Source organism: Rutidosis leptorrhynchoides, chromosome 3 (assembly GCF_046630445.1).
Source record: "Rutidosis leptorrhynchoides isolate AG116_Rl617_1_P2 chromosome 3, CSIRO_AGI_Rlap_v1, whole genome shotgun sequence".
In the NCBI taxonomy this organism is placed as follows: domain Eukaryota; kingdom Viridiplantae; phylum Streptophyta; class Magnoliopsida; order Asterales; family Asteraceae; genus Rutidosis; species Rutidosis leptorrhynchoides.
In genome coordinates, this window is record NC_092335.1 from 146,075,597 (window position 1) to 146,099,647 (window position 24,051).

The 24,051-nt window shown below is 36.7% G+C and overlaps 2 protein-coding genes across 2 annotated transcripts; both read left to right on the top strand.

Annotated features, from left to right (window-relative positions):
• The first annotated feature begins 12,048 nt into the window (after positions 1-12,048).
• On the top strand, positions 12,049-12,891 carry LOC139900477 (uncharacterized). Its single transcript, XM_071883245.1, has one exon. The coding sequence runs from the start codon at positions 12,049-12,051 to the stop codon at positions 12,889-12,891; it is 843 nt and encodes a 280-aa protein (XP_071739346.1).
• A 2,615-nt stretch (positions 12,892-15,506) lies between these two features.
• LOC139900478 (secreted RxLR effector protein 161-like) lies at positions 15,507-15,851 on the top strand. The gene has a single exon (XM_071883247.1). It carries the CDS (start codon positions 15,507-15,509, stop codon positions 15,849-15,851), a length of 345 nt encoding a protein of 114 aa, XP_071739348.1.
• Positions 15,852-24,051: the final 8,200 nt, after the last annotated feature.

The window sequence follows — 24,051 nt, forward strand, 5'->3', positions numbered from 1 at the left end:
TCAACCAAGTTCTTTGCCGTGGGGCGCACCTGTTTTGTTTGTGAAGAAGAAGAATGGATCCTTCCGTATGTGTATCGACTATCGTGAACTCAACAAATTGACAATCAAGAATCGGTATCCAATACCACGAATTGACGATCTTTTCGATCAGCTGCAAGGATCGAGCGTTTACTCTAAGATCGATTTGCGATCCGGTTATCACTAGTTGAGGGTGAAAGAGAGTGACATGATGAAGACTGCATTTAGGACTCGCTATGGTCATTATGAGTTTCTCGTGATGCCATTCGGATTAACAAATGCACCTGCCGTGTTCATGGACCTCATGAATCGTGTCTGCAAGTCGTACTTGGATAAGTTTGTTATCGTCTTCATAGATGATATCCTCATCTACTCTAAGAGCAAAGAAGAGCATGAGCAACACCTCCGATTAGTGCTTGAACTCTTGAGACAAGAGCAACTATACGCCAAATTCTCCAAGTGTGAATTTTGGTTGAAGGAAGTCCAGTTTTTGGGTCATGTTGTGAGCGACCAGGGTATCAAAGTTGATCCCGCCAAGATTGAAGCCATCAGAAGTGGGAAACCCCCACTACTCCAACTCATATTCGCCAATTCCTAGGTCTCTCCGGGTACTACCGAAGATTCATCGAAGGATTTTCTCTGATTGCGCGTCCTTTGACCGCGCTGACTCACAAAGGCAAGAAGTTCATTTGGGAACCCACACACGAATCAGCATTTCAAACTTTGAAGAAGAAGTTGACCACCGCACCTATCCTATCACTTCCTGAAGGCAGTGACAACTTTTTTGTTTATTGTGATGCATCGAAGAGTGGTTTTGGTTGTGTACTGATGCAACGATCAAAGGTTATTGCCTATGCCTCCCGCCAATTGAAGATTCACGAATGGAACTACACTACTCATGATCTCAAACTTGGAGCCATTGTCTTTGCGCTCAAATTGTGGAGACACTATTTGTATGGAACTAAGAGCACTATCTTCACCGATCACAAGAGTCTCCAGCACATCTTCGATCAGAAGCAACTAAATATGAGACATCGTCGATGGATCGAGATGCTCAACGACTACGATTGTGAACTCCGTTATCACCCTGGCAAGGCCAATGTTGTAGCTGACGCTTTAAGCCGAAAGGAGAGTACGACACCTCTTCGTGTTAGGGCTCTGAACATCACCATCCATTCGAACCTCAACATCCAGATTCGAGTAGCCCAAGAGGAGGCTCTCAAGGAGGAGAATATATCTCATGAACATTTGAACATACTTGTCTCTCGATTCGAGGTTAGGGAGTCTGGACTCCGATGTTATGCCGGAAGAATTTGGGTACCTCTTTATGGAGATTTACGAAACCTTATACTTGATGAAGCACACAAGTCAAGATATTCGATTCATCCTGGAGCGGGCAAGATGTACCACGACCTTAAAGAAGAGTATTGGTGGCCGAATCTCAAGAAGGACGTTGCGACTTATGTTGGTAAGTGTTTGACTTGCTCGAAGGTTAAAGCCGAGCATCAGAGACCTTCTGGTTTAATTCAACAGCCGGAGATCCCACAATGGAAGTGGGAAAGGATCACAATGGATTTTATCACCAAGCTGCCAAAGACGGTGGGCGGATGCGATACCATTTGGGTTATTGTTTACCGCCTCACCAAATCTGCACACTTCCTAGCAATGAAGGAAACTGATACAATGGAAAGACTTGCTCAATTATACATCAAGGAGGTTGTATCTCGTCATGGTGTACCTTTATCGATCATCTCCGATCGCGATCCCCGTTTTGCTTCTAGATTTTGGCGTTCTTTGCAAGACGCCATGGGAACTCGTCTCGACATGAGTACTGCGTATCATCCTCAGACCGACGGGCAAAGTGAACGAACGATTCAGACATTGGAAGACATGTTGCGTGCATGTGTCATTGATTTCAGAAAGGCCTGGGAAAGGCATTTGCTGTTAGCCGAATTCTCGTACAACAACAGTTATCGCTCGAGCATTAATGCTGCACCTTTTGAAGCATTGTATGGCCGTAAGTGCCGATCTCCTATTTGTTGGGCCGACATAGGCGAAAAGCAAATCATCGGACCCGAGGTAGTCCACGAAACGAAGGAGAAGATTGCTCAGATACAAGCGAGACTTAAGACTGCCCGCGATCACCAAAAGAGTTATGCAGATCTTAAACGTAAAGACTTTGAATTCAACGTTGGTGATCGTGTAATGTCGAAGGTTGCACCTTGGAAGGGTGTGATCCGTTTTGGAAAACGTGGAAAGTTGAACCCACGATACATTGGTCCTTTTGAAATCTTGGAACGTGTTGGACCCGTTGCTTACCGTTTGGATCTACCAGCACAATTGAGCTCAGTTCATCCTACCTTCCACGTGTCAAACTTGAAGAAGTGTCTTGCTACACCCGAACTTATCATACCACTGGAAGAACTTACAATTGATGACAAACTCCACTTTGTGGAAGAACCTGTTGAAATTATGGATCGTGAGATCAAAACTTTGAAACGCAACAAGATTCTGATCGTCCGAGTACGATGGAATGCCAAACGAGGACCTGAGTTTACTTGGGAACGAGAGGATCAAATGATGCGGAAGTATCCTCACCTTTTCCCGACTCCTCCATCTACCTCAGCTTAAATTTCGGGACGAAATTTTCTTTAACAGGTGGGTAATGTAACGACCCTGGTTTTTTTTTACGTTTATTAATAATTAATATTATTAATACTTGCGATTATACGAACGTATGTTATTACATTTACGTATTGCCATGATTAACCATACTTGATTCTTTAATGCCCGAAACGTCTTTGTGACACGCATACATTACACGAATAATATTTTCAGATGTTATTTACATTCGTGATTAATTTTATTAATCATTTTAATTAACTATGACTATTAGTTATTACTTGGGCTCTTGTTGGATTTATTTGTTAATTAATGGAACTTGGGCTTTATTAATGTTAGTAGACTAATGAGCCCACCCTACTCCTCTTGTTGGACTACTAGGAGCCCAAATTGTATACTAGTAACTTGTTAAAATAAACCTTGGAATAACTAGCTTAAACTAATAATAAACACTTACAAGCATGCTAGTAAATATTCCCACATGCACTTAGCTTTTTCCATTCCACACAAACACCACTTTCCAATACAAGAAAAATGGCAATGTAACCACCCCATTGGATGGTCAAAACCATCGGCCAAGGGGGGTCTTGGGAGGGGGTTTGGTTTTAAATTTTGACTACATATTCCCTAGTATTATCTCAGTTATACTTACACATACTTGCACACTTTCAATTGCTCTCATTTTTCTCTCTACTTGGTAAGTAACAAGGCTTATTCTCTCTTCTTTTTCTCTCCTAAAAACCGCCATCATCATCACTCTTTTACTTGATTCTTGTTGTTGTTTAGTTACATGTTCTTAGTTAATGTTTACTTATTTGTTGTAAGAACCAAACTTCCTAGTTTGTTCTTCATATTATCTTGTTATTCAAGAACATGCAAGGATCTAAACTCTCTAGTTTATGGTTCCACAATTAGTGTTTCAAAGATTTAAAGTTCATAAGTTCTAAAAATCATACATGCATTCATGTTAGTAAACTTAAAGTTTACTTTCTAAAGATCAAGACCTAGGCTTGAATCTTTAAAAGTATGAAACCCATGAACTTACTACTTGTGTACTTAGTTTATTTTTTTTTCATTTGTTCACATATTAAAATCGTGATTTTGGTTGTAGATGGTCAAGTGTTACAAGTTAACCTTGATCTCATTTATCTTGAACTAAAGATTAACTTTAAAAGGTTCAAGAACATAAAAATTTACTTAATAACTTTTGGGTCTTGGATCTTCAAGATCAAACTAACCACTTAAGATCTTGATTAGTTAGTTTATTTTCAAGTTTGTAGTACAATATTACTTTTCTAATTCATGCATGTGTTGAATCTATGATCTTGATGCAACTTTGGTTCATCAAACTTCATACAACTCTTATGTGAGTTGTGCTTCATATCATAGACTTACACTAGTGTTATGATGGTTAAATCTTGGTTAAGATGATGCAAACACATCAATGAGTTGTACACTTGAAGCTATATGCTACAAGGATGAGAACCGTGATGAACATCAAACACCAAGACCACCAGAACTCACTTTTAACTTCCTGTTTTCTGTTTACAGCCCTCTGTCCTACTGTTTCTGTAACAGACTAGTAGACCTGGGCTACTGAGACCTTTATTTTCAAGTAGATCTTTTTGAGTAGATAACTTTTCATATAAGACTCGTCTTAATCCCAGTTACGGTTTAGAATCTATGGCCCTCCGAGCGTCACTATGTCCATTTATTTTTCTGTTTTCTGTTTATAGTTTCTGTTTTTCTGGTTTCTGTAACAGACCAGTACACCTGGGCTACTGTAACCTTGATTTTCAGATATCTCCATTCGTGTAGATAACTTTTCATATAGGACTCGTCTTAATCCGAGTTACGGTTTAGGATTTATGGCCCTCCAATCGTCACTATGTCCTTTTAACGTTGTGCAGAAATTTCTGACCTACTCGCACTTAGACCGTCGCCACGGTCAAATGAAGACGAGTTTGCTTTTGTAAATTTTACCACATTTAAAGTACTCGTATAGGGAGCCATGGCCACTGGTCTCTCCTTATTTCAGTAGGTGTAGAGGCCGTGGTGACTGACCGAACTCAGCCCTTGTTTTAAACTACTTTCATGAACGAAACTTACTTTACGCCTTTTGTTTGATGATGAATGATGATGACCCTTAAGACCTTATTTACATGCTTTTAAACCTTTTGGGACGATTTACTGACTTTGTACTATTTGACTTAGGTTGAGGACCTTCGGACCGATTACTTGCACACCTTTCCGAACCGACTTTACGACTACATTATCATTGTGAGTTATAGCATCCCTTTTTACTTTAACTATTTGGGACTGAGAATACATGCACGTTTTATGTTTTACATGATAGACACGAGTACTTAAAAACTTATATATGTGTGGATTATACAACGGCATAAACATTCCCTTTAGCTCGGTAACGTTTAGTCATTGGTTTTTGAACCGGTGAACGCGAATCTTAGATATGGATCCATAGGGTTTGACACCCCCACTCGGGCTAGTCGCGCTAGCATTTAACGAGTGATTAATACTTCGTAATCATACGCACTTGCCAAGTGTACTTTCAGGGGGTATAAACGTTAAGTTAGTTACCAAGTGCCCACGGTTAAGCATATACTTTATCATATCGTTTTGAAACGCTCTTTGTAGCATTGAAATCTCGTGGCCTACCTTATATTACTGTTAGACTTAAACTATAGCTCACCAGCCGTTGTGTTGACATTTTAAGCATGTTTTTCTCAGGTGCCTAAGGTTTGCTTCCGCTGTGTTACTAGACTTGCTGTAGACACCCGCTGCTCTAGAGATGTCAACTGCATGAAACACTTTATTTTGCATTTAAACTTTAATACTTTTGAACTATGTTTTGTAACGACCTAAGGGTCACATTCATTTATTCATGCTTGCTATTCGTAGAAGCATACTGTTGGTGTAAAACATTTGATGTCGGTTATGACGTCACCTTTTTAATCGTGAATGCAACTTCTTTTATTACAGCATATAGTACTTAACCTTGTAATGATCCTGTTGTTGATGATTCGTACACGATGGTTTTGTACGGGGCATCACATAAGCCAATGTCACTAGAACAATGATTGCTATTAAAAATGACTTAGTGATTAATTAAGGCTAAATGAAGAACAATGCTCTCAAGATTAACTAGTATTGACTTGTAATCCTAAAACACACTTAGATACATTTAGGATGGTCACCAAGTCCCAACTAGAGATTGCTCTTCCCTTGTGTAACATCCCGCCTTTTTCCGTTTACTTTTCTGTTTAATTTTTTTTTTTAAAGTTCGTTATATGTTTATAACACCTCCTGTTAATACGCGTTTTAAATTATCTCGTTTAGGTAATTCACACACCCGATTAAAACTTGAGGGACCAATCTTGCCATGTGACCAAACGTTTGACTAGGTCAAAGTGGTCAAACCACTCCCATCCATTCATCTTTTTCATTTTCATTTTTCCTTTTCTCTTCATACTTTCCATTTTTCTTTCAATTCTCCAAACAAAGAAATCATCATCTAAATTCGTTCAAGCAAGCTCCAATCAAAACAAATTACATATTTGGAATCCTTGCAACTTCCTCTTCGATTCCATACCGATTTCATTGTATTTGGGTAACTTTCTAAAAAATCACTAGATTTTGTGTTCTTGATGTTTTTAAGTTATAAAATTGTTAATTAGTGTCTATGGCTCAAGTCTAACATGATTATATGATTTATATGCCCGATTTCGTTATTTGAAGTAACTAGCTTGAATATGAACTTTGGTGTGTTTGATTTGGTGATTTGGTTGCTTGAATATTGTTAAATGTTATAAATGCATGTATTAAATGTGTTCCTAGTATCACTAGCTTCAATTTGATGTGTAGGTTGCTTGAGAAAGCTCCATAAACCTGATTAGTGAATTTGGTGAATTTGAGTTAGGGTTTGATAAGCTTGAAATGAATATTTGATGCATTGAATGACATGAATTATTGTTAGTAAGTAGTTAGTTGTATTGTATGCTTGATTATCTACAAAATGGCGTGTTTTATGTATGCATTAAATGCCCGAATCATAAATGTGCACTTGTAAAATTTGAAGCATTAAATGTGTGCATTGATTGATCATTTGATTTGAAAAGTCGGTTATTGCAAATAATGTTTTCGGTTGGTGAAATGTGTTTAGTTGGGTTCCTTGTCAAATTAGCTTTCTAACGATGTAAGGTGCGAGTTCTAAGTGTTAGCGGTTTGTAATTTATGCTTGAAAGAGTTTTGATTTGGGACTTGAACAATTGAGACTGACCAGGTACCAGCACACGACCAATGCCGCGGCGCTGCAATCCTGGGTCGCGGCGCGACCTAAGCCGTGTCCAGCTTCTGACCTACTTGTCAATTATATGAGAAATGTTTGGCACGCTATGGACCTCCGATTCACATGAGACTTGTTCTAACATGCTTATATATGAATAATTAGCACAGAAAAATAGTTCGGGACCCGAGAGGTCATCACCACCTGCTTACTGTTATCTATTATCTGCTCCTTAACATTCATGTAAGTAATATAGAAGATAGTACTTTACATGTTCAATTCGCAATAAACATAAACATGTTAAGATATAATATGGCCTAAAATATTAAAATGGTAACAATACTAAATGTTGAACAGGGTAACTCAGTCCAAGTGAGCATGAACATCAGAAACAAAGAGCACTTTTAACAACTATTATGGTGGGTCTCCTACTGTATCAACAGCTGCATGTAGGAAGTGGAATTTTTTTCAGCTCTTGGTTCGGTTTGCTTTGTATTACGTGATATGTTTTTTTCTATTTTGTAACCTAAACTAATACTAATGTTTCCACCTGCACATAACGTTCCCGTACTCATAAGTTGGCTCCCACCATAAGCAAACACCGTAGATCATCAACGACTTTTCCAGCCGCCTGAAACCTGAAGGTGTATACATGTGCTGTTATTCATTCAATATGTTGTTGACTGATTGAATTTAGGAATACGTACTAAAGTTGTGTTTTAAACGTAAGTTAGATGACATTTGTACCGAAAACATATTAATAATGAATCTCACAACACTTTTCGTATCAGTTTCATATAGTTTCATATGCAGATTTTTGAACTGCAGCTCCCTCAAGACGAAGACGAAGACGAAGACAAAGAATTTAAGCCCTTTGATGTTTAGCTACATGTGATGTAGTTTATTGAATATGGAAAAAAAATCCAGAAAACCACCAGCTACATCTATGTAAACAACACAACAATCGTACTATTTTGTGTATGTAAATATCGAACGCTATATTTAAGTAGTGTACCCGCTTATGTTCAAATGATGCGAAACCGACTATCCCCGCCGCAACGCGCGGGCCGGAGCGGACCTCGTTACAAAACAAAATTCAACACTACTCACCTGGAGTATGGTTGATACAGAAATGTTTTATCAACCTTCTTCTTCTTCTTCAAATAAAAAACTTAAAATCACTAAGGCATGAGACTATGAATACATGAACTAACATCAGCTACACACAGATTACCTTGCAACATCAAGTTACAAAAACAAAACTTAGAAAACAAAAACTAACCACATCTTCTTCATACCCATCCTGTTCCTCACATCAACGGCAGCGGTAGCGTTCACCAATAACGAACCTAATCGGAAACTTCATCGGAAAAGACATAATTACGCGGATCAAGCCTCACCGCCGACGTTGTTTCTATCTTCCCCTCCACCATTGATTTCACCAAGTACCACCGCCGGAATATGTTTAATCGTACTCGTCTCTGACTATTAGCGGCAGGAATTTGTTCAATCGCCACTCGTACCATCATCCATGTTCAATCGCATCACGATTCCGTCCACTGGCGGTCGGATTTGATTCTTTGGCGGCTGGAATCTGGTCAAACTCCGGCAGCTGCAGGTTTTATCGCACCAGGTTTTATGTTTGGTTATGTTTGGTTCAGCTACCCAACTCCCACCAGTAAAGTTCATGACGGTTTTTAATTGATTTTAGAGTTTCTGTCTATGTTAAGGTTTGAATGGATTACTCACTGAAAAAATTTAGGATGTTAGGGTAAGAAGGGATTGTACGATTTTATATTTTAATCTTGTCATTGTATGATTTTAGGCTGTGTTAGAGGGAGATGAAATGAAATGAAAGGGAGGGAAAATAATGACAAGTAGTGTTGCTTTTAACAAAGAGGAAAGGAAATGAGGGAGGATGGATTCCTCTGGATCTTTCTTTCCAAATTGGAAGAATCTAACTCTTCCCATTCATTTCTGTTCACTTCATTTCCTTTTCTCTATGATTAAACTATGGAACACAGTCTTAATATTGTAAACGCGTGAAAGTCACAAGGGAGCTATAAAATTTTGTGGCTTGAATTTAATGGAGAAACTTGACGAACGATTTGCAGTAAAAATACGTACAATTCAAGGGAGGTGATTGTGGTGGTGGGAATGAAGATGTTGATGAAGATGATAAAGAGGATTTTGGTGCAATTTTTAAACCAATCATGTATTTTTACTAACGATCGTTAATAAATTTGACAATGATTACCCCAATTAAACACTTCTTCAAATCGTAGTCCTTTTCTTGAGCAAATTAAAAATCGAAATCTTTTTCGGGCTTAGCAATTTGGGAGTTACCTTAATTGTCAAATTGGGTAACTTAGGTTACCATTTTGGGTCATTTTCCCTATTATTTATAGTGGTAATCGTTATAAATAAAAGTATGTTATTTGTTATTTATTGCATTGAGCGTTATAAGTTTTGTTTATGTTAAATATATTATTATTGTTCAAACGTTGAAAAATCGAACCGGTAAGAAAAACCGAATCCAAGTCCCAAAAAAACTGAAAAAACCGGTCGAGAACCGAAGACAACGATTTCGAGAACCAGAACCGAAACCGATTCCAGCAAAAACCGTATTTTTTTTTGTCTATTTTTTTTCCGGATCCGGCTTTTTGTCCGGTTTGTGCACCTTTAAAATAACCTATCAACTTTAACATCATAAGTTAAGTCATGGGGTTAGACTATTTGTAAATATTCGTGAAAAATGGCATTCTTTTCAAACTGTGACTTATTCATCACAACGTAATACACAAACTTACAAGAAGCTTCACTAGTGAGCATCTTTCAGGATTCACATCTTTTCCTTCCCCTATGTCGAGCCTGAGATGACATATCAGCGGTATGAATTTAGTCATCTAGGTATGTTTAATTTTAACTTTTTTATCCATTATTATCTAGGTGCGTTTAACCTTACCAACAGAAAAAGGTTGTCTACTTTCACACAGAAGCCATTTGGCATAATAAAATTGAAGATTGTGACCATATCGATGTCGAGGATCAATCTGGTACAGTGTTTAAAAAGTAAGTCATTGGATAATCAATAACAAAGCATTCTTACAATAGTAAATTATGTCGGCATAGAGAAGGACTTACTGCTTCAAGTCAATACGATACAGTAAGTTTACGAGCGATTACAGGCCTTTCCCCACCTGCCATGTGAAAATTAAACGTAAAAGTTCAGAGATAGAGAAAACCAGGTTTGTTGTGATATAGTATATCAGATATACAAACATCGATGATGAACACTGTACCCTGGCAGCTTGGGTTTGTGCTCTTAACCATCGTGAAACGGCAGTTTCTGGTTTCTTGACTTCAAAGAATGAAACCGAGCTGCTATTTAGCTCCGCAAAATCTAAGGCCTTCCACCTACATAATAGGTGTTGAAAAGTTAGGAAAATGCTAAGAAAACTATTGTTGCAGGGAATATGTGTTGGAAAATTTTGTTGGAAAGTGTGTTACACCAATTTTTTGGACACAAATTAATATATAATAAAGTGATATATATTAACGACTATTTAGTGGGTTTTTGTAACCACTAATGAGAGCTTTAAAACGAACTAAAGCGTGTCCAAAAGGATTAATGGTGAATGATATATCGCGTCTCAAATTTGTTAGTTTAAGTGCAAAGTAAGAAATTAAAAGATTTATCAACCAAAGATTTGTAAATATTTTTATGTGATGTTGTAAATCTTTTTCAAATCCTAAAATATTTGATTTATCAATCAAGAATTTTGTAAATATTTTTTATGTGATTTTATAAATCCTTTTCAAATCCTAAAAGATTTGATTTATCAATCAAAGATTTTGTAAATATATTTTGTGTGATCTCGTAAATCTTTTTTTACCTTTTGAGATCTTGTTTGCAAATACCAAAAATTGGTATTGAGAAAATAAGCATCAACTAACACACAAACAAATTTCATAACCCTCTTACACTAGTTTTCCAGCTTCTTCTTCGACAACTTCGGTCACCCCGCTTCCGGTCTCTTTTTCAGGCAAGTGCTCTCATCCGGCAGTACACGGTGCTTCGAACCGGTGTACCCTGGGAACAGACGTCGAATCTGTTTAAGGGAATTGTGTCAAACACAAGCCCGGTTCAACCCTTCAATTCGGTTTGATCGTTTTACGCTTATGTTTATCCTTATATATTGCATATCAAGATTCTTGTTTTCTATTTGTGATTACGTTAGTACATAGCATGTTTGTATGTTACTTGTAATTTTCAGTTTCGTATGTATACTTTTCCTACAAACTTAAACATATTTTCTGTGAAACTGACCTGGTAAATAGAGCTGAATATGTGTATGCATATATTTTGAAACTTCAATAGTAGAACCTTTGTTTATATGCTTATAATCTCATCATCACCGGTCGCCGTTCACAACTGTCTGCTACTGTTAATAACCACCGACCGCCGTCGCCTGTTTATGTTGTAATGTTCACCTTGAAATTCTGACCAAGACCCCTGTGTATTGTTCAATTAGGTTGCTCTGATTTTATATTGAATTGTGTAGTTTTGAATATGTGGGTAGTTTGAATGATATATGCTGATTGAAGTAACTAAGGAATCTTTTTTTTCCTATGTGGTGGGTCACTCAAATTGTGTTAAATATTCTTGAGGCTTACACAATGATTAAAGTTAAATTGTTTTTTGGAAATCTTGATAAAAGACAACATGTCACTCGTGCTTTTGATGATTTTTTTTTTTTATGTATAATGGACTACTTTTACATAAACATGGTTTGATGACTAATACTAGATTAACATGTTTTATATTTGCTATTGATTATTTTAATTGTTTAAAGGTCTTTGTTGACTTTTAAAACAACTGATTAAACGAGTGCATGTGTAATTTGTGGTTTAAATTATCTATTAGTATATTTTTTGTGGTCTTGAATACTATGATCATAGTTTTATGACATTTATATAAATTTTGATGTTATTTTGGGTAAATGATTATGTGAAAGTTTGAAGGTTACAAATTGTGTGGAACTAGATTTGGTACACTGCCTTTAATTCGAATTTACTAATTCTGTTTTCCGGTCTTTTTCAGAATGTCTCAGTCGGATGCTACCCCAAATAATGGTGTAATTGTTGCACCGCTACCTAACGCGGTTGTTTCTCATGCTGAGAAACCTGAAAAGTTCACTGGTGTGGACTTTAAACGTTGGCAGAAAAAGATGCGTTTTTATCTGACCACGTTGAACCTTGCGAGGTTCTTAACTGAAACCGCTCCCCAACTTGGTGAAGGGGATGCTCAAACTGCGAGCGCGGTTGAGGCGTGGAAAAATTCAGATTATCTGTGCCACAATTATGTCTTGAATGGTTTGGAGAATTCTCTTTATAACGTGTACTGCACAACAGAGACTGCCAAAGAATTATGGGAGTCTTTGGAGAAAAAGTACAAGACTGAAGTTGCTGGTACCAAGAAATGGGTAGTGGCTAAATTCTTGGATTTTAAAATGGTTGACTCAAAGACTGTTATGAGTCAAGTCCAAGAATTGCAAGTCATTATTCATGACATACATGCTAAAAAAATGGTAATCAGTGAGAGTTTCCAAGTTGCAGCAATAATTGAAAAATTACCACCAAGCTGGCTTGATTTCAAGAATTACTTGAAACATAAGCGAAAGGAGATGACTGTTGAAGACCTTGTGGTCCGTCTTCGCATTGAGGAAGACAACAAAGTTGCTCTTAAAAAGAGCATTACCCCTAGTTCAGCAAAGGTTAATATTGTTGAACATGGTTACTCCTCAAAAAGTAGCAAAAGTAAAGGAAAGACTGAGAAAAGTAACAAAGGGAAATGGTTCAAGCTTGGACCTAAAGGTGGCGTTTCCAAGAAGAAAGGTTTCTCTGGCAAATACTTTAATTGTAACCCAGCCGGGTCATCGTGCTGATGAGTGCAAGAAGCCAAAGAAAGAGACTACCCGGCAAGTTAACATGGTTGATGATGCTGACAACCTGATTGCTATGGATTCTGACCTCACTATTATGATTTTCGAGGTTAATCTGGTTGGTTCTAATACCAGAGAGCGGTGGGTTGATACTGGGGCCACCCATCATGTGTGTGCTGATAGGAGCCTCTTTAACACTTTAAAAGAGGTTACTAGTGGAGATAAGCTGTTTATGGGAAACTCTGCTACAGCTGATATCAAGGGTGAAGGAAATGTGATCCTGAAAATGACCTCTGGAAAGGAACTTACTTTGACTAATGTGTTGTATGTTCCTGAGATTCGTAAGAATCTTGTGTCTGGGTGGTTATTGAATAAGTTTGGCTTTAGACTATTGTTTGAGTCTGATAAGGTCGTGTTGACCAAAAATGGTGTTTATGTTGGTAAGGGTTATGCCCTTAATGGCATGTTTAAGCTAAATGCAATGGTTATTAACACTGAAGCTAATAAAACAAGTACTAGTTCTGTTTATTTGCTTGAGTCTTCTAATGTGTGGCATGGTAGACTAGGTCATGTTAATTTTAATTCCATTCGTCGCTTAATTAAATTAAATTGCATACCAACTTTACACATTGACTCAAACTATAAATGTAAAACATGTGTTGAAGCCAAATTAACAAGATCATCCTTCAAATCAGTTGAACGAATAACCGAACCCCTTGATATGATTCACACTGATGTGTGTGATTTGAAATCCATTCCAACAAGGAATGATAACAAGTACTTCATTACGTTTATCGATGATAGCACGAAGTACTGTTACGTTTACTTATTGAAAAGTAAAGATGAAGCAATTGAGAAATTTATTTCTTATAAAAATGAAGTTGAGAATAAACTTGAACGGAAAATCAAGGTTGTCCGCAGTGATAGAGGTGGTGAATATGTTGCACCTTTTGCTGAATTTTGTGCGCAAAATGGCATTAGACATGAATTTACTGCACCTTACTCACCCCAATCAAATGGCACTACTGAAAGAAAGAATAGAACCTTGAAAGAAATGGTGAATGCCATGTTTGTGAGTTTGGGTGTAAGCCAGTCAATGTGGGGGGATGCCATCCTATCGACAAACTATCTTTTAAATAAGATACCCCAAAAGAAAAGGGATGAAACCTCATACGAGTTATGGTGGAAAAGAAAACCATCCTATGAGTACCTCAAAGTGTGAGGGTGCCTAGCGAAGGTAGTTGTTCTACTACCTAAGGCACAAAAGATAGGGTCAAAGACTGTTGACTGCATATTTATTGGATATGTTGAACACAGTACGGCTTATCAGTTCCTTGTGCATGAATCTAAGATTTCGGATATACACAAAGGTTCAATCATTGAATCAAGAAATGCTTCGTTCTTTGAAAATGTATTTCCGTGCATTACAAATGAACATGGAAGTTTGTCTAGAATAGACGATGAAGGTGTTGAAGTTAAGACACCTCATGAACGAGTTCAAGAGGAACTAGTAGAATCCGAGGAAGAAGAGCTTGAGCTGAGACGGAGCAAAAGAGCAAGGACAGAAAAATCGTTTGGTCCTGATTTTCACATTTACATGGTTGAAAATGAACCTACAACTTACTGTGAAGTGGTGTCTTCCTCTGAAGGACCTCAATGGAAGGAGGCCATTAAAAGTGAAATAGATTCTATTTTACAAAACCATACTTGGGAGTTAGTGGATCTTCCTCCGGGATGCAATCCACTAGGTTATCGATGGATCTTCAAGAAGAAGTTAAAGCCAGATGGTACCATTGATAAGTATAAGGCAAGGTTGGTGATAAAAGGTTATAGGCAACGAGAAGGTCTATATTACTTTGATACATATTCGCCGGTAACGCGAATAACCTCAATCAAGTTGGTACTTGCTATTGCCACCATTAGAAACTTGGAAGTACATCAAATGTATGTGAAAACCGCTTTCCTAAATGAAAATCTAGAAGAAGAAATTTACATGGAACAACCTGAGGGGTTTCTGGCGCATGGACAAGAAAGGAAAGTGTGTAAACTTGTTAAATCTTTATATGGATTAAAACAAGCTCCTAAACAATGGCACCAGAAGTTTGATAATGTCATGCTTGATTCAGGATATAAGATCAATGAATGTGACAAGTGTGTGTATGTGAAAGACACACTAAGTGGATATGTTATCCTTTGTATATACGTAGATGATATGCTCATTGCTGGTAGTAAAGAGAAGATGATTAAATCTACAAAAGACATGTTGAAATCGAAGTTTGACATGAAAGACATGGGTTTAGCGGACCGAAAGTAGATTTATTCTAAGTCAAACCCATTATGTGGATAAAATTCTTGAGAAGTTCAATGCTAATGACTGTAATATAGCTAGAACTCCCATTGACCCAAGTCAACATCTAGTTAAGAACAGAGGAGAACCTGTTAACCAGTTAGAGTACTCAAGAATTATTGGCAGCTTAATGTATCTAATGAGTTGTACTCGACCAGACTTAGCATATGCTGTAAGCAAGCTAAGTAGATACACGAGTAATCCAGGAACGTTTCACTGGAATTGTATTACTAAGTTACTTCGGTACTTAATATATACCCGAGAGTACGGGATGCATTATAACAGATATCAGGCAGTGATTGAAGGTCACTGTGATGCAAACTGGATATCTGATACAAATGATTCCAGAGCAACAAGTGGGTACGTATTCACACTTGGAGGTGCTGCTATATCGTGGAAATCGTCTAAACAAACGATTATTGCTAGATCCACGATGGAATCAGAATTCGTCGCTTTAGACAAAGCTGGCGAAGAGGCAGAATGGCTACGTCAATTCGTTGAAGATATAACAAGATGGCCTAAACCGGTGTCGGCCATAAGTATACATTGTGATAGCCAATCGGCGATTGGTAGAGCTCATAGCATAATGTATAATGGTAAGAATAGACATATATGACGTAGACATAATACAGTACGACAACTAATCTCTACAGGAATTATCACTATTGACTATGTGAAGTCAAAGGATAATATTGCAGATCCGCTGACAAAAGGCTTAAGCAGAGAGTTAGTGTATAGGTCGTGCGTGGGAATGGGACTGAAGCTCCTGCAAGGCTAAGTTTATATGAAGGAAAACCTAACTTAGTTGACTGGAGATCCCAAGATCTGAGTTCAATAGGACAACTTACTTGTATGAACTGGCGAAGTCACTGTGGGGGAGTTAATTACTAAACTAGCAAACCCTACACCTTTTAAAGGGAGTTTACTAATTATGAGTAGACTTCCTAGTTCATTCCTAAAAGTGATATGTAAGAGGATAAGCCCTTATCTTTTAATGATTCAACTGAAATAATCATGCGTGGTTAATCAGTAGCCATTCGGTGGTGAATCACCTATGTGAGAGAGAAGTGGAGTCGCTTCGAAGGGTATTGTTGGGGCACAATACTTGATAAGCTCTCGCAGAACCAGGCTAATGTTCATGACCATAACGAACATAACTATGAGGACTTGAGATTGTCAGGAAGAGTCTTGTGTGAAGCGTATTATCGCCTACACAAACGGCAGACGAGTTTAAAGACATCGCCGTCTACTCAGAGCCAGTAGAGTAAGTGCGTTTTCACAAGCGAAAGTTCAAAGGATAACACCTACTTATCGTATGCAAGATTCAACCGCTAAAATTTAATCGGAAGATAGTTGTTACTAAGAAGCGATCTCCATTCATGTGAGGGATTGTTGGAAAATTTGGTTGGAAAGTGTGTTCCACCAATTTTTTGGACACAAATTAATATATAATAAAGTGATATATATTAATGACTATTTAGTGGGTTTTTGTAACCATTAATGAGAGCTTTAAAATGAATTAAAGCGTGTCCAAAACGGGTTAATGGTGAATGAGATATCGCATCTCAAAGTTGTTAGTTTAAGTGCAAAGTAAGAAATTAAAAGATTTATCAACGAAGGATTTGTAAATATTTTTATGTGATTTTGTAAATCTTTTTCAAATCCTAAAATATTTGATTTATCAATCTAAGGATTTTGTAAATATTTTTTATGTGATTTTATAAATCCTTTTCAAATCCTAAAAGATTTGATTTATCAATCAAAGATTTTGTAAATATATTTTGTGTGATCTCGTAAATCTTTTCTTACCTTTTGAGATCTTGTTTGCACTATAAATACCAAAAATTAGTATTGAGAAAATAAGCATCAACTAACACACAAACAAAATTCATAACCCCCTTACACTAGTTTTCCAGCTTCTTCTTCGACAACTTCGGTCACCCCGCTTCCAGTCTCTTTTTCAGGCAAGTGCTCTCGTCCGGCAGTACACGCTGCTTCGAACAGGTGTACCCTGGGAACAGACGTCGAATCTGTTTAAGTGAATTGTGTCAAACACAAGCCCGGTTCAACCCCTCAATTCGGTTTGATCATTTTACGCTTATGTTTATCCTTATATATTGCATATCAATATTCATGTTTTCTATTTGTGATTACGTTAGTACATAGCATGTTTGTATATTACTTGTAATTTTCAGTTTTTCCTACAATATGTAATAAATAAATCCTTAAACAGTGGAGGTGGCAAGATGGGTGGTTGGATACCAGGATTAAAAATGTTTGGGTTGAGTTGCAAACACTTTTTTATGTATTAAACATGCTTGTGTTGGATACTAGGATTTAACATATGAGTAGACATACTCCCCCTGCCAGGGTAACTTAAGAGTTTCTCATTAGGCAGTAGTTCACTAACTAGCACTCTATTTAATGACCCATTGATAGGACACAAAACAATTCAACCCATTCATTAGTAGTAAATGAGTCGAAATTGCCATCTCTAGCAAATATGATGATTTATGCAAACAGTGAGATAGAACACAAAACAAGTCAACCCATTCATTAGTAAATGGGTTGAAATTGCCATCTCTAGCAAATATAACATAATTTATGCAAACATTGAGATAAAACACAAAAAAAGTCAACCCATTCATTAGTTAATGGGTCGAAATTGTCATCTCTAGCAAATAACATAATTTATGCAAACTGTGAATACTAACCAACTTTCCTCAACTGAGACTGCACAATCAGGCAACTTTCTTCTAGTTCTAAAATTTTTATACACTTTCTGCAGCTTCTCTGTAGCCGCATCACGGTTCATGGTGATAAGCAATACTTAACAAATGCTTTTGTTAGACCAGAATCATGATTAATTTATAGCACTGAGACTATATCAAAATCTGAAGTTACAGACTCAAATTCAGAGTCTGAATCATCAGACTCTAAGATAGACTCAGTCAAAAAGGATGATACTGTGATCTTTGATACAACACATGATTTCAAAAGTGAAAAACAAAAGTGTTGTGAAGTTAAAGCTATTACTAAACTAAAAAGGAGAATTTCATAACTCTTCAAAATGCTAAAAGACAAACCTAAAGTCAAAACTATGTCAGACAAACCCAGGAGTCCTGAAAAGGTTACAAAATGGTTGAAAATTGACAAACAATGGTCAAATGTTCATAATCTATGTAAAAAGAAAATTGTTTGGATAAAAAATAAACCATTTGTTTGGAGAGTAAAAAGCTCTTCATGTGAACCCACTGTAAAGTGGGTTCCCAAAGGTAACTAATGTTTGTTGTTTTTGTGTCTTGTGCAGAATGAAATAAAATGGTTTTTAGATAGTGGATGCTCAAGACACATGACAAGATGCAAGGAGCATCTTGAAGGGTTTGTAGAAGAAAAAGGTCCCTCTGTTAGATATGGGGATAATTCTGTTGGAAAGACTATTGGATATGGTTTTGTCAAAGCTGGTGGTGTTTCTTTAAAAAGAGTTGCTCTTGTAGAAGGATTGATGCATAATCTGTTGAGTGTGAGTCAAGTTGCTGATGAAGATGTGAAATAAGGATAAGAAAAAATGCTGGAATCATCTATGATCCTAAAGGAAAACCTATCTTGGTTGCTTGGAGACAACAAAATGTTTATGTGGTTGATCTTGATGCTACAGATTCTGGCATTGATACTTGTCTTTATTCACAAACTATTCCTGAGTTGAATTGGTTATGGCATAGAAGGCTTTCTCATTTAAACTTCAAAAACATAAATGAATTTTCTAGAAAGGGGCCAGTAAGAGGACTGCCACAACTCTCCTACAAGAAAGATAAAGTCTGCTCTACTTGTGTTAAGAGTAAACAAACCAAAGCCCATTTTCACTCTAAGACTCTAGCTACAATTGATGAACCACTTCATATGCTTCATATGGACCTCTTTGGACCTATGAATATTGGTAGTCTGAGTGGTAAGAAGTATACTCTGGTGATTGTTGATGAATACTCCAGGTATACATGGGTAATTTTCTTGTATGCTAAAAGTGATTCACCTGAAGAAATCATTAACTTGATTAAGAAGGAGCAGGTGCAAAAAGGCAAGTTGGTTAAACAATTAAGAAGTGATCATGGAACAGAGTTCAAGAATGCTACTCTTGTTGATTTCTGCAAAAATGTTGGTATTGGTCAAAATTTCTCTGATGTTAGAACACCACAACAAAATGGTGTTGCTGAAAGGAGAAATAGGACACTTATTGAAGCTGCAAGGACTATGTTGTGTCATGCTAATGTTGCTATCAGATTTTGGGCAGAAGCAGTAAATACTACTTGTTATACTCAAAATAGATCTATTATTGTCAAGAAGCATGGAAAGACTCCTTATGAGCTTTATCACAAGAAAATTCCAACTGTTCACTATTTTCAAATTTTTGGTTGTAAATGTTATATTCTTAATCAATGAGACTTGCTTGGTAAAATGGAGCCTAAGTCTAATGAAGGTATTTTTATGAGATATTCATCTGTTTCTAAAGCTTACAGGGCATTTAACTCTAGAAGAAAGAAGATTGCGGAGTCTATTCACATCACTTTTGATGATAATTCTGTTGTTACAGATATCTCTATTAATACAGATTCTAATATTTTATTTGAACTCTCTCCTAAAGTTGATGATTCTGGATTACAGACTTACTTTTCTGATCATGATTATGAAGATGAAGTCATTTGTGATAAAGTCAATGACTCCTTGAATGTTTCAAATGAGATTTCCTCCACTGTAGAAGAAGAAGTTGCTGATGTTTCCACTCAAACAAATTCTGATGAAGAAGAAGTAAATGATGTCCCTATAGTTTCTGGCTCTGAGAGTACAAGAAGATCATCAAGATCTATTAATCCTCCAAGATATCTTGAGGATTATGTTGTTAACACAAAAGGGTTACCAAAAGTAGGTTCTACTTCACAGACTCCTATGTCTGATTCTGCAATTGCTAATTTCTGTTTATATACAAGTTTTCTGTCTCTCATAGAGCCCAAAAAGGTTGATGATGCTCTAAAGGATGATGATTAGGTTGAAGCTATGACTGAAGAATTAATGAAATTTAAAAGAAATAAAGTATGGACTTTGGTACCTAAGCCTGCAGGAAAGACTGCTATTGGAACTAGATGGGTGTACATGAATAAGGTTGATAAAGATGATATTGTTGTAAGGAATAAAGCTAGGCTTGTTGCTCAAGGTTACAGACAAGAAGAGGGGATTGATTATGATGAGACTTTGGCTCCTGTTGCAAGAATAGAAGCAATCAGCTTCTTATCTTATGCATCATACATGGACTTTGAAGTATCACAAATAGATGTAAAAAGTGCATTTTTGAATGGGAAACTACAGGAGGAGGTGTATGTCAAACAACCTTGTAACGACCCTGGATTTTCCAACGTTTATTTATTAATAATTATTATTATTAATGCGTATGATTAAACAAATGTATGTTATTACATTTACATGTTGCCATGATTACCCGTACTTGACTTTAATTGCCCGAAACGTCTTTGTGACACACGAAACTTTCACGAATAATATTTTAAGATATTATTTGCATTCATGATTAATTTTATTAATCATTTTAATTAACTAAGGTTGTTGGTTAATTACTTGGGCTTTAAATGGATTAATTTGTTAATTAAGATAACTTGGGCTTTTATTTGAACTTGGGCCTTTACTAGTGTTATTGGACTTTAGAAGCCCACCCTACATTATTAATGGACTTATTAGCCCAACACTACTTGTAAGTATCAAGTTAAATGGAAACTAGTTAGTTAACTTGACTTGGAATCTAGTTTGCATGTAATCCCCATGAAACCCCATCTATTAACCACCCTTTTGAACTTTAACATGCTAGTAACCATAAGACTTCTCCCTCCCTCCATTTTGCTGCAGAAAAACGTGGCCTTAGGGCCTTTTGATGGGAGTTTTGGTTTTCAAATTTCATTACTTACTTCATTCACATTTACTCTTTCATTTTACACACACATTACTTGCATACTTTTCTCTCTTTTCTCTCTCATTTTTCTCTAAAGATTGTAAGTATTATGAACAACTTTTCTTCTCTTTTCTTTGTCCCAAAACCGAATTACAAACACCGCATAATCATCATCATCTTTTGTTACTTGTAGTTTGATTACTTGTTATTGTTAGTTTGTTACATGTAATTGTTAGTTGTTCTTTACTAGTTACAAGATCAAACTTACTAGTTTGATTCTTCATAATATCTTGTATTTATCAAGAACACAAGAACATAAATTTACTAGTTTATGATTCTACTTTTATTGTTTCAAATATTGTAAGTTCATGTGTTGAAATCATACTTGTAGTTCTTGAAGTAAACTTAAAGTTTACTTTACTTAAAGATCAAACTTTGGTTGAATCTTTAAAAGTATGAACAACCATGAACCTTTTACTTGTTTACTTAGTTTATGTCTTCATTTTATGCACTTTAATTTTATGATTTTGGTTGTTGTTGGTCAAGTACTACAAGTTAGTCTTGATCTCATATCTCTTGGAACTAAAAGTTAACTTAAAAGTTCAAGAACATGTAAATAAGTTTTCTTTAAATATAACTTTGTATACTTATGCTTGATCTAGACTTTTGGGTCTTGGATCTTCAAGATCTAACTAAGAACTATGTTCTACATCTTAAGATCTTGATTAGTTAGTTTACTTTCAAGTTTGTAACTTATTATTAGTTTTAAAGTTCATGTATGTGTCAGATCTAAGACTTTGATGTAACTTTGGTTCATCAAAACACTTACAACTCTTAAGTGAAGTTGTGCTACATCTCTTGGACTTGAACAAGGGTTATGATGGTAAAAACTTAGTAAATATGATGTAAACACATCAATGAGTTGTACACTTGAAGCTATAGGCATCAAGGATGAGAACCATGATGAACATCAAATACCAAACCCACCGGAACCCATTATTTTTCTGCTTACTGTTCTCTGCCTACTGTTCTGCTGTTTCTGTAACATACCAGTAGACCTGGGCTGTTGTGATTATGATTTTCAAATAGATATTTTCGAGTAGATAACTTTTCATATAGGACTCGTTTTAATCCGAGTTACAGTTTAGGATTTATGGCCCTCCGATCGTCACTATGTCCTTTTAACGTTGTGCAGAAATTTCTGACCTACTCGCACTTAGACCGTCGCCACGGTCAAACAAAGACGAGTTTGCTTCTGTAAATTTTACCAAACTTAAAGGACTCATATACGGAGCCATGGCCACTGGTCTCACCTTATTTAAGTAAGGGTAGAGGCCGTGGTGACTGACTGAATCAGTCTTTGTTTTAAACTACTTTCATAAACGAAACTTACTTTGTACCTTTTGTTTGATGATGAATGATGATGACCCTTAAGACCTTGTTTACATACTTTTAAACCTATTAAGACAATTTACTGACTTAGTACTATTTGACTTAGGTTGAGGACTTTTGGACCGATTACTTGCACACCTTTTCCGAACCAACTTTACGACTACATTATCATTGTGAGTTATAGCATTCCCTTTTTACTTTAACTTATTTTGGGAACTGAGAATACATGCGGATTTTATGTTTTACGTACTAGGTACGAGTACTTAAACTTATATATGTGTGGGTTTTACAACGGCATAAACATTCCCTTTAGCTCGGTAACGTTTAATCATGGGTTTTTGAACCGTGAACGCGAATCTTAGATATGGATCCATAGGGTTTGACATCCCCACTCGGGCAAGTAGTGCTAGCATTTAACGAGTGTTTAATACTTCGTAAACATACGCACTTGCCAAGTGTACTTTCAGGGGGTATAAACATTAAGTTAGTTACCAAGTGCCCACGGTTAACATATACTTTATCTTACTATTTTGAAACGCTCTTTGAAGCACTGAAATCTCGTGGCCTACCTTACATACTGTTATACTTAAACTATAGCTCACCAACCTTTGTGTTGATGTTTTTAAGCATGTTTTTCTCAGGTGCTTGAGGTTAGCTTCCGCTGTGTACTAGTCGTGCTGTAGACACCCGCTGCTTAGAGTTGTTATCGCATGAACTACTTTATTTTGCATTCAAACATTAGTACTTTTGAACTATGACTTGTAACGACCGTTGTGGTCACATACACTTATTATTTGCTTCTACTTAGTGAAGCATGCTTTTAGATTGTAAAACATTCGATGTTGGTTTAGACATCACTTTATTTATGAATGCAAACTTTTTTTTGAAATCGCATATAGTACTTGACCTTGTAATGATCCTGTTGTTGATGATTCGTACACGATGGTTTTGTACGGGGCATCACATTTGGTATCAGAGCATTGGTTGTAGGGAATTAGGTTGCATTAGTGAGTCTAAGACCAACCCGAGTAGGATTCACTAATAGGACTAATCTACAACTTGCTAGTTTATGTGTTTCTGCTGAACTTACTGCATGCTGCTGCTTACTTTTACTACTATATGCCATATGCTACTACATGATTTCACTACTGTATGATATTACTTGCTTTCGATTGCATGCTACTTCTGTACGATTCGTTATTATTGCCATGCTACTTATTGTTACACGCGATTTAAACTGTAGGCTTAATACGTGCTTGCTTTATGACTTACTGACATGGAAAATTTATTTTCCTTGTTCAGATGTCGGATGTACCACCTGCTAGCGTTTTGGGCAGTTTAGACTCTTCAGCTACTCCACCTACCACCGTTGCCGATCCACCGATCCCGATACGCACGAGTGACCCCGGCGCTTCATCTTCCGGGACTAGCAGCCAGTCGCCTGCACCAGTGGCTACTATTGATGGACACGTGG